This window comes from Drosophila willistoni, chromosome 3R, assembly GCF_018902025.1.
Source record: "Drosophila willistoni isolate 14030-0811.24 chromosome 3R, UCI_dwil_1.1, whole genome shotgun sequence".
NCBI lineage: Eukaryota > Metazoa > Arthropoda > Insecta > Diptera > Drosophilidae > Drosophila > Drosophila willistoni.
The window spans coordinates 10,915,171-10,928,309 of NC_061086.1; the positions used below are offsets into that span (position 1 = coordinate 10,915,171).

Below are 13,139 nucleotides of genomic sequence, written 5' to 3' on the forward strand. Positions count from 1 at the left end.
GATCTCTAAATCCTACGGTCAATCTAGAGAGCAACTTAAATAATTTATTAAGTTGTAACTAGTTAAAATTCTTATACATTGAATTACATAGCGCAGTTGTTACAAATTTTAATGTCTCTACAATAAATATCGAATCGAATCGAACTTATTTAATGAACTTTTGAAATACAATGTATAGATCGAAAAGATTTCGCCTTAATCGAAAAATAATTCGTAAAAATCATGAGTGTTAATACTTAAATCAACATCACATTGCCCACATTTCACCTGCACTTTGTTCATAAATATTAATAAATAAATCGACCCGTTAAAAAATAAATAAATAGTTGCCAACGATACTCTAAATCTCAATTTTTGCTTCTCTTTCTCGTGTCGTCTCGTTTCTTTTCGTCTCGTCTCTCTGCGTATTGAGGATCTTAAAAGATCTATATGTACAATATATATCCAAATATTAGGAGCGGCGTTTCCTCAAATCAGTTCAATTTTAGCGGTCGCTTCGAGCAGACGAGAGAAATAAACTAGAGGCAAAACAAACAACAACAACAACAACTACTCGGACAGTTGGGGAAAATGTTGTGTGGAAATGCGTGGATTTTATTTTTAGAACTCGTGCCGTTTACCAAAGGAAATGTTTAAAAACCAAATATCTAAAAACTGCCAATATTAATAGCAATTTGAAAACGGGCCGTCAAAAAAAAAAGAAAATAAAAATTAAAAACATTAAACTGCTGATTGATAAATTAGTGCAACGAAGCAAAAATCGCCAAAGATTTAGACATTTGAATATAAACAATAGTTTAGCTTTTCAATTTGCAATTATATAACTATGTAATTAAATTTTTGTTTTTGGTTGAAAGCTCAAGAGACAGCAAACAGACAGTCCGAAGGAAAAGCGAATATAAATATCCGGAAAATATACGTATACACATACATATATACATACACATATGAATCAGGAATAAAAAACGATGACTAACAAATTTCAGAGACGTAGCTCACCACAAACAACAGCAGCAGCTAATGGTTTGGTTGGTGCATCAAATGTCTCCTCGACGCCCAGTACTCAGCCGCGTAAGCGTGTGAAACGCTGCTGCCGCAACTTTGTCACCTTCATGTGCACACAGGTGGGCGTGGGAGCCCTAATTGTGATTTATGCCATCTGTGGTGCATTTGCCTTTCAACACATTGAGCGCCAGTTTGTGGACGACACGCCGACCCAGGTGGGACATCTGCGTGGTAATTGTTCCCAACTATTGTGGAACATTACCGAGAATCTCAATTTGATTGACAAATCCGCCTGGGTAAATGCCACAAATGATGCATTGCGCATCTATCAGGCCCAAATCGCTAGCCTTATTAAGGATGGCGGCTATGTGGGACGTACACCAATAGAAATTTGGAGTTTCCCGGCGGCTTTGATGTTCTGCTTATCGGTTATCACAATGATTGGCTATGGCAATATGGTGCCACGTACCCCATGGGGCAAAGGATTCACCGTGATCTATGCCACATTTGGTATACCCCTGTATATATTGTATTTCCTTAATATGGGAAGAGTTTTGGCGCGTTCATTTAAGTTTGTATACCGCTCCATGCACGATTGCACCCAGGAGGGGAACTATGATCGACGCCTGGAGGCCTTGGAGAATGGAGGAGGCGGCAGTCTGGGTACCTTGACGTTGCGCAAAAAGATAATTGTGCCATCGACAGCCTGTCTGTGGGTGATTATGTTCTATATACTAACGGGAACCATTATGTTTGCCAATTGGGAGAAATGGAGCTTCCTGAATAGCTTCTACTTCTGCATGACATCGCTGTGCAAGATTGGCTTTGGTGACTTTGTTCCGGGTGCCTCGTTGACAACAGCAGCCGAAGTCACGGCGGCCACCGAAAAGTTACGCGAGGAGATTAACTTTGACTCCAAAGAGCTGACCAAATTGCATTCTCTTGCAGCCGATCAGCATTCAAAATTGGCCATCAATTTCATTTATATGCTCCTTGGCATGGGCCTGGTGGCCATGTGTCGTAATCTAATGCGCGAAGAGGTCCGTGTCAAGCTCAAGGAGATGAAAGAGGATGCTAAACTGTGTATGGATGATACACGATTGCGTTTCGTGGGTTGCTGTGGTGCTGGACCCCAAGATCGCTACGAGAAACGCCGCTACTACGAATAACAAAAAATAAAAAAACCAAAAAAAAAAACAAACAAAATTTGCTAGAGGATTGTGCTGGAACTCTGTGTGATTGCTGTGGATGATTTTGCTGTTGTTTTGCTTTGAGAGAAAAGTATGACCCCAATAAAAAAAAAACACATTTCACTCAAAACAGATAAATTTTTCTCCTTAAAGTGTAATGAAATTAAAAAAAAAAACACATTTTTTAATATTCGTTTCTCATCTCTTTTTTCTTCTTTAGCTCACCATTGATCAATTTTTGCAACTGCAAGAGCGGATACGTAACTTCGAGGGCATGCTTGGCGGCGGCAGCGGGGAGCGTTTATGCACGCCAAGCACTTCGGCCGGTCCGTTTCGCATATTCTCCGTGGCCGGTTTTCAGAATCGTACCAATGACATTGTCTATTGTCCGCCAATTGTGCGGCAACAGTCGCAACATGTCGAGGATTCGACAGCCATTATATATTTTGGTGGCGATGTCCAAGACTTTCCGGAGAGCATGGAAACGAATCGTGATAGTCGCGGCTATATGAAATATAATTTAGAAAATTCAGCCATATTGCTGCGTGAGGCGTTTCCACGTTCCCACATAATTGTCATAAGGCCTGTAAGGTAAGTGGTGCCATCTTCCACGAAGATGCAATCTATACGAACATGGCTAATCAAATCATCTCAATATCTTATTCTACAGAATGGAATTCAAGACATTTAGCTGCTTTGATAATTTTGTACGGGGCAATAATGCGGGTGTGCCAGATCATACGCCAATGAATCATGCCCTGCAACATTTGGAAAAGTAAGTGAAATAGTCAAACCGAGACAAGCATCAATCCTTTGATTTAATACCTTTTAAAATGAATTCACAGATTACTTCAGAATTTGTCGCAACGTTTGATCTCAATACCAGAGAATGAGATATTGGATCAGGCAGCTCAGGCGGCAGCTGCAGCGGCTGCTGTGGCTGCTGCTGCTGCCGCTGCTGCTCTAACGCTTTCCAATGCCACCTCAGTTAACACAGACTCGACGTCGGCCAGCTTAACGGCAGCGTCATCGCAAGCGGCCAATGATAATAGCCAGGAAATGGATATTGATATCCTGCAGGTACAGGAAAATGTTACAGTAGATGCAGACGGTGCTGTCATATTTCCAATTGTATCGGCCGATGCAACAACAACAACAACAGCAGTAGCAGCAGCAGCAGCAACAACAACAGCAGTTGCAGTGGAATCAATAGCAAATAATGTTAATGCCAGCTCAGGCAATGGAAATGATGTGAATGTAACCACCAATAACCACCAGGAGGCCAACAACCAACAGCAGCAACCAACGGCAATCAAAGCAACGCCAAATCCAACACCGACACCAACAACAGCAACAGTCACCAATAATGTGGAGCATCATTACAATAATGGCAGCAGCAACAGGATCAACAATGAATGTGCTTCTGCTGTTCCTGTTCTGTCCACATTGCCAGCAGCTGCAGCAACCACAGCAGCAGCCGCCGCCGTCGCCGCACAAACTCCTCGACAAGCCACATCCGATAGCAATCCATTGTGGTGGCGAGAGAACTTGAATTTGGATAAATCAAAGCTGGTGCTTATTGGATTTAGCAAAGGCTGCGTCGTGCTCAATCAAGTGAGTCAAATTTGGTGTAAAAATCGCTAACATATTTTGGTTTAATGATCTCTTCGTGGAGCATAAGAATATATTAATTTACTAATCTGTTTATTTGATTTGCATTCTCTCGAACAGTTTATTTACGAGTTTCATTATCTAAAAACTCTGACGCCCGATGATAGTAGCATGTGTCGACTGCTCTCACGCATAACAGATATGTATTGGCTGGATGGCGGACATGGGGGACAGAAGAATACATGGATCACATCGCGAAGTCTGCTGGAGACACTAACTCGCATGGGTAAGAAATTGAACAAATTCAAGTTCTGACATTCTGTTAACTTAAATTCTAAACTTAACTACAGGTATGAATATACATGTGCATCTAACGCCGTATCAAGTGCAAGATGATCGAAGACCGTGGATACGTAAGGAGGAGAAACTTTTTACTGAAATGTTGCGACGTTTGAATGCGCCGATTACACGGCATTTACACTATGACAATCAGCCGGCAAATCTGATGACACATTTTGAAGTATTACAGGCATTTTGTCAGCATGTGCTTAATCAACAGCAACTCCAGCAACATCAACAACAGCAGCAACAGCAGCAACAACAACAACAACAACAGCAAACACAACAGACAGTCGGAATAAATGAGCAGAATGCAACAGCGGCAGCCGCTTCAATTGTTGCTATTAACAATGGTAGCAATAATTTACTCGATACCAGCGAGGAGGCAAAGTGACAGCTTCAATTGCATCCCCATCATCATAGGCGTCGTTTACATGCAATGCGAAAAGGCACTGCGGCAGCTAAACGCAAACAGTTGCAACAGTTGCGGCAACACCATCAACAACTTTTGGCCTCCGATTTGTCGTTGGCATCGTCGCCAACGCGTTTGGCTGCCGCATTGATATCATCGGCAGTGGCACTCAGTGCAGCATCAACTTCGGCCGCTGCAGCAGCAGCAGCTTCAGCATCAGGATCAGCGACAATTGTAAATAGTCATCATCACAGTAGCAGCAGCAGCAGTCACAGCCATAATATGCAACAACAGCGCCTTCATCACCAGCAGCAGCACTCCCACAGACATCACCATCATCATTCGCATAATCACCAATCGCACAATCATCATCAGTGTCGCTCGAAACGCAAACTACAAAAATTGTATTATACGCTTTGCCGTTAGATTTGTACACCACGTAATTCTAAATTTAATCTACATTTAAACTTGAAAAAGTTTTAGTTTAAGCAAATTTATTCATTAACAAAAAGAAAAAAACAAAAAAAGAAACACAAACACACACAAACACACAGTATAGTAGATACGCCTACATATATATATATATAAAGTATATATCTCAATTGCTTCTATGTATGCCTATATCGTCCAAGTCACCATTATTCTTTTTATACTCATTTTGTATATTTATATGAAAAGTATTTATTTATTCTATCCACACACACACACAAATATGATCACATTTTGTAATTGTCAAAAGAAAACTTTATCTCTCGCCAGTGCAATAATATTAATAATAATATTTTGTATTTTATAAAAACATCGTTTCGATATATTAATTTTTTTTCCCCTCTCTATGTATACAAATAACTTCAAGCTATTTATTTATAATTTGAACAATTTTGGATTTTATTATGATGACAACAATATCTACATACATACACAAAAAATCTCTTTAAGTATTATTTAGAGTTTAAGTTTCACCTTAATTACACACACACACACACACAGAGACACACACATAAATATATAGAACTACATAAATTAAACATAAATACATCCAACAAGGGCGTACAAATGAAACAAGCAACAACAATATACATTTTATTTTTAATAAATTGTGTGGACAATTAGTTTTATATGTTCTCCCATCATCTCTTATTCAGACCATTCCACACAAAATCTAATGCAAATCAAACACATAACAAATGAACTATTTAATGCAATTTAAGACAGTTAATTTATATACAATAATATATGCATATAATTAATTTTGGCCCGCCAAAGTTTATATACCCTTGCAAACTTTCACAGATCGTTCCAATCCAATTTCATTACAATTTTGCGAATATGTTGAAGTTGTCTGATCTGAATACTAATTATAATAGAAACTTACTTAAATGAAAGCAAATGTAAATTCATAAATAAACTTTCTTTCTACTTATTTTTGAAGAAAATTAGAAAAACATAAATTATATACACTTTTACATAATAATTATAACCAAATGTTCAAATGGATCATCTTGGCTAATACTGATGATCAAAATTGTATAAACTTTGCATATATCTCGACAAAGTATTTAATTATCTCTTGCGCAAGGGTATAAAATAAACAAGCACACATTTTCAACTTAAACAAAAAAACCTACAAAAAGGGGCTCGTTCCTTAAAACATTTATCAAACAAATCAAATAGTCACCGCTTCCGCTAAATATCCCAGAATGACGAGCTGAGAAAAACGTTTCTTGTACCTTTGTAGAATTTGCAGTTCAAAATTGCTTTAGAATTCAGCTTCAAATTTTTGAAACTTATATTATTTAGGCAAGCCAAAATTTAGATTAAACTTGCAATAAAATTGAAATAAAATACTAAACGATATAAAAGTGTGCTACAAAACAAAAAATATTATTAAATAGAATGTTTCCTTGTATAAATTCAAGTCTGGTAACAAAAAAAAAAAAAAAAACAAAAAAAGCAGCAAAAACAAAATGAAATAAAATTATTAAGCATATTACGTATACCAAAATTTCAATATTTTCTTCTTTTTGTTTTTATTTCATTTCTATGCAGACTACTTAATCTAAGTTTTCATATAAATTACAATTTTTTTTATAGCTGCTAGACTATGTCCTGCTGCACATTCGACTGTTGCTACGCACAACTATTGAGACATTTGGAATTTGTGGCCCACTCATCACTCCCATCACAGCAATCACAAACGTGATCATTAACCCTGCTACTATGCACATGGACATCCAGTCCACGTCCCGTAATATGACGTTTTTGGTATTTGCAATAGAAGCGCCCATTGGCACATGCATTTGTGCCGGGCTCGTCGGAGCCATCCGTTTCACAATCACAGTAATTATCATTGACATGATCGAAGGGGATTTCTTTGCTGTTATCCAGACACTTGAATTTACCCTCGAAATTTGGCTTATACGCATCGTAGTCAAATAGACGCGTTCCGCTGTAAATATGATTATAAAGGATTTGATTAAGGAGACGTCGAAATATCACTATTCCACTTACCGTATAATCTTAATGGCTGACTGTAGCTCATCCGCATGACCGGATTCTTGAGCATTTTGCGGTGGCGGCGTTCCTATAAAAAAGTCCACGTCAAGCTGTTTGCTGCCGAGCGACTGCATCATTTGTTTGTGCTTTTGTTTCAGCTGCTGCAACTGCTGAAGATTCCAGGGGGAGGGCAACTGATTCAGCGAGAATGCCTACATAGTTAGTTATATTATATAGTTAATTCATTTCTTAATTTAACTACACACCATTAGTACCTGGTACGTTATAAATGAGATTCCAATGAGGAATATTAGCAGAAATAGCATTTTCGATTTCTGCTTGTAAAATGGCTTGTAATAGATATTTTCTCGTTTTACCCATGTTTTGCGCATATTTTGTTTTATTTCTTGTCAAATAAATAACACATTAATTCAGTTTATTTACAAAAATTGGTACGAGCTATTTTTCTTATTGTTAAGCATTGTTTGTTGTTGTTGCTGGAAAACAAAAAGTCAAATCTTATCTACATGTGTAGATATCGAATGGCTGGCCATCTCTAACAGACACTATCGATGTTTTAAAATTAGTCGCTTGTTTTAAAATTAGTAACTTAAAAAACTGATTAACTATCAAGAATGTAGTACAAAATGGATAGTTATTGTCTTTTTGACAAATCTCTTGCTTACATTAAGTACTAGCAGCATTTAAAGTTTGAATTTTTGCAAAATTGAGATTTACGTATATTAGTTTTTCCAGTGGGGATTAGTATTTAAAATAGATTTAAAATGGGTGGTCATGAATTCAAAATAAATTAAATCATATGTATATGTATGGGAGGAATGCGGTGTTGTAATTATAACTATGTGTTTGTTTAGTTAAATTAAATGCAAATTCGAATTTTATACTGCTTTTAGAGAGGCCTCATGCTTGTACACTTCAATGACATTCTCAATGATTTCCCATTGATTTTCACGGGTAAAATCCTTTACCAGTGGCTTATACCACATGGCCGATTCATCCGATTCATCTGTTAGTGGTACTTGTATGCCATATGTTTGCATGGCCAATGATAGGCAACCAATGGCCACATGCGTGGGCTTAAATTTTAATATGTTAGCGCTGTGGTGAAAGTCTTGCAAATAGGATGCAGCAGCTTTGGCTACGGGCACCGAATTCCATACATCCGAGCCCACCCAATCCTGAAGAGTCTTCATATAGTAAAGTAAGTACTGAGTATACCAAGACAAAAGAAGAAGAAAAAAACGAATTTGGTTTAAGAAAACTTAATTAAGGACATTTTTTTAGTCACCTTGTGAGCCAGATCGATGTTTAGATCAAAGCCTAGTGTGCGTGTTATTAACAATTCAGCCTGGACAATGGCATCACGCATTGCCCAGTATTCATCATTAAGATCGAGTGGAGGACTGTCGCGATTCAATGTGCAATATGCCACGTTTATAACATCGCGTATCTTTACAGTATCATCGTCTTTGATTTTACCAGCCAAATACAGCGAAGATGCGGCTATTAACTATGACGAAAGTTGAGATTTAAGAATAATTCATCAATCAGTAAGGCTGTCAACTTACAAACTCATCATAATCACTCGGTTTGACCTCCTTGAAGAAACGATGAAAGACTATGGCCGCACAAGCAGCGGTAAGAGGCTTCATTTTCAATTTGGTGGCACACTCGAAAATGTAGAGTGGCACTAGACCTGCCTTGCTGGATTTGCTGAAAAGTATGAACAGAAATGTAAACGTGGAGTCCCCTATAACTTTCCATTAACAACTCACCGATAATCAATTGGCTTCATATCCTGGGCCTTATTTGATTCCACGTGTTGCTGCAGCGACATGACATCCAAAACGTTTTTCATTTCTACTTTGTTGTCGACAATAATTGATGACAATAATATGCTTCTGCTTGCTTTGGCTGGGGTCGTTGGCACTCAAATTTCGGAAACGGAATCAGCAGAGAAAACAAGTCAAAAAATACAAAAAAAAAAGTTGCAGCACGAATTTAAATGATATCGGTTGCCAGCTGCACTTGCAAATGCAACGAATATTCGAGACAACAACACGATAAACCGGTTCGGTTTTAAGATTTCAGATTCAGTAAATATTGATAAATGAGAAGAAAAGTATGCGTAGGCTTGTTGATTATTGAAGTTTTTTAAATTCGATGGATTAATCAATTAGGACAATTAAAACTTTTTTCATACAAAATTCGACATTTTTGTTTAAAATTTATAAATATGAAACGCATCAGCTGCTTTGATTCGTTGCAAGCAGTGTTGAAAAATATGAAAACGATACGTTTAAAACCTATGCTTGTAAAATTCTGTTTATTAGCTTTAAATAAAGTAGATTAACAATTATAAGCAAGAAAACTGGGCAGATAAATGGAATACACACCTAAGTAAATATTTAAAATCTTTGCTTTAATACGTATGCAATTTTTAGTTGCTTATCAACACTGTTGTCGATATTTTTTCTCACAGCTGTTGTTTTGCACTGTTCTTCGTTATCATTATTCGCCAATAATACTTAAAAATATTCAAGTCCAAGAACAAACAATTTAACCTGCAATAATTCCCACCAAACGACCTTTTAAGGATGGATCAATAAATGGTGCGTTGCTGCGGCTAACCATAAGCATCTAATTGGATTTGAATAGTGAGAAAAACGCTTGTGTTGTGTGAACACTTGGCTTGGTGGGATACACAAATAGATACATATATATTTATATACATATATATATATATATATTGAAGTGCATCTGCGCCCACCCTTTGGCTCCCACACAAACACCCATACAAAATGAAAGCAACAGGAACAAAGGCAAAAGCTGCTCGTCTCACCAGCCTCACCGAGGATGTGTACATTGTACCCGAGGATGCACCCTTTCGTGGCCGTCTGCAATTTCTCTTTTCTCAAATTGAAAAAGAATTTGAACAGCTCTATGTAGAGAATCTGCAATGTGAGTTGGAGGAGAGTGTAATATTACAATGCGACTGAGAGTTATCATTTATTTTCAGTGCAAGATAAGCTTGAGAGTGTCACTGCAGTCAGCAACAAGGAAACGCCACCCTCACATGAGCAGCAGCAACAACAACTGCAGCAGCAACAGCGTAACGAGCGTGCAGGTGTTTCCGGTACGGGATTAGGCTTGAGTCCTGCCACTTTGGGAGCCACACCAACATCTCAAGCAGAAGATGTGGGTGCCAGTTTGTTAGCCAGTACGCATAAGAGTCTGAAGGCCAAGCTTAGCAGTGCCACAGGTGGGAGCAAGGCAAAGGCCAGCAACAAGATCAAGGCCCAAACTAGTCGCATTGTGTCCAGCTTTAAGAACCAAACTGTCGTCAGCTCAGTGGTTCGAGAATTTGGTGGTCACAAGGATGGCATCTGGCAGGTGGACGCCAAGATAGGGCAACCCATTATCGGGACTGCATCAGCAGATCACACAGCTTGCATTTGGGGCATAGAGAGTGGTCGCTGCTTGCTGCAGTATCAGGGACACGCCGGATCGGTAAACTCCCTCAAGTTCCACAAGCATCGTGATTTGGTGCTTACTGGCAGCGGTGATGGAACTGCTCATATCTGGCAAGCGGCTGTCAACTGGGAGGTTCCTAAGTGAGTTTAGTTTTCTCAATATTATCTTTTTTATCTTACTTTATTCTATTTCTAACAGAAAGGGCCATTCCTCTGAGGAGGAGCTCGATGATAGCGATGAACAGGTAGAGGACAGAGATCGTTTAGACACTTTGCGTACACCCCTCTGCGAATTCACTGGCCCTGGCGGCCATCTATCTGTCGTGGTTGCTGCCGACTGGCTCTCCAGCATGGATCAGATTATAACTGGCAGTTGGGATCGTACTGCCATATTGTGGGATGTCGAAACAGCTCAACCTCTACAGCCTTTGACTGGCCACGACCACGAGCTGACGCATGTGTCGGCCCATCCCACCCAGCGTCTAGTCGTAACAGCTTCTCGTGACACCACCTTCCGTCTGTGGGACTTTCGCGAAGCCAAGTCCAGCGCCGTATCAGTGTTCCAGGGACATACAGAAACTGTAACCTCAAGTGTGTTTGCGCGTGATGATAAGGTAGTGTCTGGATCAGATGATCGTACTATTAAGGTGTGGGAGTTGCGGAATATGCGTTCCGCCCTGGCTACTATACGAACCGATTCTTCGGTTAATCGCCTGGCCGTTTCCAGTGGCGGGATCATTGCCATACCCCATGACAATCGGCAGATTCGTTTATTCGATTTGAATGGTCAACGGGTGGCTCGATTGCCACGCACCAGTCGTCAGGGACATCGTCGCATGGTTTCCTCGGTGGCCTGGGCCGAAGAGCCTCTGCTGAATTGTGATCTATTCTCATGCGGTTTCGATCGACGAGTCTTTGGCTGGTCCATAATCATGCCGAAGGATAATTGAAAATTACTAAAACCAGGGAAGGTAAGGAGTCGTAAGGGAATGTGAAGAAGTAGAACTACATGCAGGTGCTCGAATCATGAACAAACACACATGAATATATGTTAACCATATATTCAAATACATATATATAGAAAATATCAAGTATTATAACGCCAACAATGAAAACATTTTGTCACCCACGAAACGATGTTGCTTTTATGCCAAGGATATTTATATTATAATCACTGTTATTAGGCATATCCCTAGAACTATTTTTAGCTGTGTTTTATTATAACTAAATATCATAACTTAATCTAAATGTCTAAGGCATGGTTTTAATAAAAACGAACATAATCATTTGTCCACCTTTAGTCAATATTATCAAGCCTTTAACAAATTTCTATATACATAAATACATACTCTCTGTAATAATTATTTAACAAATTTAAGCACTAGCAGACCGACAAGTATGCCCAATTCTAACAGAATTATTATAACCAAGAAGATTTTATTGTACACGACCTCTCGACTTAGCTTTCGAATGATGGCTCTCGATTTGGAAAGATCCCGATCTGCATCTTCCAAACGTCTGGTCGTCCGCAGAAGGGATTCACGCTGTTGACCCAGCTCGCCCAAAACCTATAAACAAATGTATAGTATTTAAATGGGCTGTGAATCACTTAACCAGGTTGGGTAAACTTGCCTCCACCCCCATATTTTCGGTTTCAATCGCAATTTGATTGGAACGCTGGATACTCATGCTGGAAGATTGCAAGACATTATAAGTATTGTCTGCCAATGTCTGTTGGCGCTGGTTGAAACTATCACTGCCACTGGGTAATTGAGTGTAGCCGGAATGGGACATTTTTCTTTTTTTCTTTCTTTAATAGTTAAACTAAAATGATAACAAAAACAATTAATGATAACAAAGAATTAATGTTGCACTAAAAACCAGTGATGTCATTTTTTGTTAGGCCAAAACAGCTGAATCGACTTAAGAAAACAGCTAAACAAAGCTGAATCTCCGGGGAAAAAAGCCGAAAAAAGCTGATTTTAAAATATTGAATTTTTACTACAATATTTACAATATCTTCCTTATCGCTCGTATAATATTCTCTCTTTTCTATTTTATTTAGACAGCTGAGCGGTAGCAGGTAATCAATACAGCATTTGTTTTCTCGGTGCAGTCCATACCTAACGTTGTAACGTTGTTCATCGTATGTAAATATCACCTGTGATCTATTGTTTTTTCCCTTTAATGTAAAGCTAGGTTAAGTTGCCACTGAAGGTATCAGCAAACTAGTTTAAACCAAATATACAAATTTATAAAAAAAAAAAAAGTCCATACCTAAAAATTTAGATGAGCAAATTTCTAATTTAAAAATATATATATAAATATAAACCTTATGCTTAACATAGCGTTTAACCTATCAACGCTAATCCTATTTCGGATTTTGTTGTTTTCAAATTTTTGCTGGAAAAAAGCTGAAATGACATCAGTGCTAAAACGCGTGAGTAAACCGCTCGAACATGTGAGTAAACACAACATGTTCGACTTCGCGAGCGTTTTACTCACGCGTTTTTAAAACGCTAGCGTTTTACTCACGCGTTTGTCTGCATTTGCCAACACTGAAACATATTCGATAAATAGTGCTGCCAGAAT

The 13,139-nt window shown here is 38.6% G+C and overlaps 7 protein-coding genes across 9 annotated transcripts; 4 read left to right on the forward strand and 3 right to left on the reverse strand.

Annotated features, from left to right (window-relative positions):
- Positions 1–840: 840 nt before the first annotated feature.
- Positions 841–2,188, forward strand: LOC6651208 (potassium channel subfamily K member 2). Its single transcript, XM_002073511.4, has one exon. It carries the CDS (start codon positions 969–971, stop codon positions 2,172–2,174), a length of 1,206 nt encoding a protein of 401 aa, XP_002073547.1. The 5' UTR covers positions 841–968; the 3' UTR covers positions 2,175–2,188.
- A 37-nt stretch (positions 2,189–2,225) lies between these two features.
- LOC6651209 lies at positions 2,226–4,539 on the forward strand. The gene is made up of 6 exons (XM_023179998.2): positions 2,226–2,286; positions 2,416–2,786; positions 2,866–2,970; positions 3,041–3,809; positions 3,927–4,092; positions 4,157–4,539. The coding sequence occupies exons 1-6, from the start codon at positions 2,254–2,256 to the stop codon at positions 4,537–4,539; spliced, it is 1,827 nt and encodes a 608-aa protein (XP_023035766.1). The 5' UTR covers positions 2,226–2,253.
- Positions 4,540–4,584: 45 nt separating this feature from the next.
- LOC26529876 (lateral signaling target protein 2 homolog) lies at positions 4,585–4,983 on the forward strand. The gene has a single exon (XM_023180447.2). The coding sequence runs from the start codon at positions 4,585–4,587 to the stop codon at positions 4,981–4,983; it is 399 nt and encodes a 132-aa protein (XP_023036215.1).
- A 1,578-nt stretch (positions 4,984–6,561) lies between these two features.
- On the reverse strand, positions 6,562–7,730 carry LOC6651210. 3 transcript variants are annotated; one of them, XM_047011282.1, is made up of 3 exons: positions 7,320–7,730; positions 7,069–7,247; positions 6,562–7,006 (listed from the first exon to the last, which is right to left on the reverse strand). In XM_047011282.1, the coding sequence occupies exons 1-3, from the start codon at positions 7,443–7,445 to the stop codon at positions 6,688–6,690; spliced, it is 624 nt and encodes a 207-aa protein (XP_046867238.1). In that variant the 5' UTR covers positions 7,446–7,730; the 3' UTR covers positions 6,562–6,687. The 3 variants fall into 3 exon arrangements, with proteins under 3 accessions (XP_046867238.1, XP_002073549.1, XP_023035976.1); XM_002073513.4 differs by having other exon boundaries at positions 6,563–7,006; positions 7,069–7,265; positions 7,329–7,728; XM_023180208.2 differs by having other exon boundaries at positions 6,563–7,006; positions 7,069–7,265; positions 7,320–7,728.
- Positions 7,731–7,756: 26 nt separating this feature from the next.
- LOC6651211 (cyclin-Q) lies at positions 7,757–9,296 on the reverse strand. Its single transcript, XM_002073514.4, has 4 exons — positions 8,850–9,296; positions 8,643–8,787; positions 8,363–8,584; positions 7,757–8,282 (listed from the first exon to the last, which is right to left on the reverse strand). Exons 1-4 carry the CDS (start codon positions 8,930–8,932, stop codon positions 7,953–7,955), a joined length of 780 nt encoding a protein of 259 aa, XP_002073550.1. The 5' UTR covers positions 8,933–9,296; the 3' UTR covers positions 7,757–7,952.
- A 265-nt stretch (positions 9,297–9,561) lies between these two features.
- Positions 9,562–11,852, forward strand: LOC6651212 (WD repeat-containing protein 37). Its single transcript, XM_002073515.4, has 3 exons — positions 9,562–10,035; positions 10,094–10,688; positions 10,747–11,852. The coding sequence occupies exons 1-3, from the start codon at positions 9,876–9,878 to the stop codon at positions 11,495–11,497; spliced, it is 1,506 nt and encodes a 501-aa protein (XP_002073551.1). The 5' UTR covers positions 9,562–9,875; the 3' UTR covers positions 11,498–11,852.
- LOC6651213 (vesicle transport through interaction with t-SNAREs homolog 1B) lies at positions 11,691–12,440 on the reverse strand. The gene is made up of 2 exons (XM_002073516.4): positions 12,180–12,440; positions 11,691–12,115 (listed from the first exon to the last, which is right to left on the reverse strand). Exons 1-2 carry the CDS (start codon positions 12,339–12,341, stop codon positions 11,909–11,911), a joined length of 369 nt encoding a protein of 122 aa, XP_002073552.2. The 5' UTR covers positions 12,342–12,440; the 3' UTR covers positions 11,691–11,908.
- Positions 12,441–13,139: the final 699 nt, after the last annotated feature.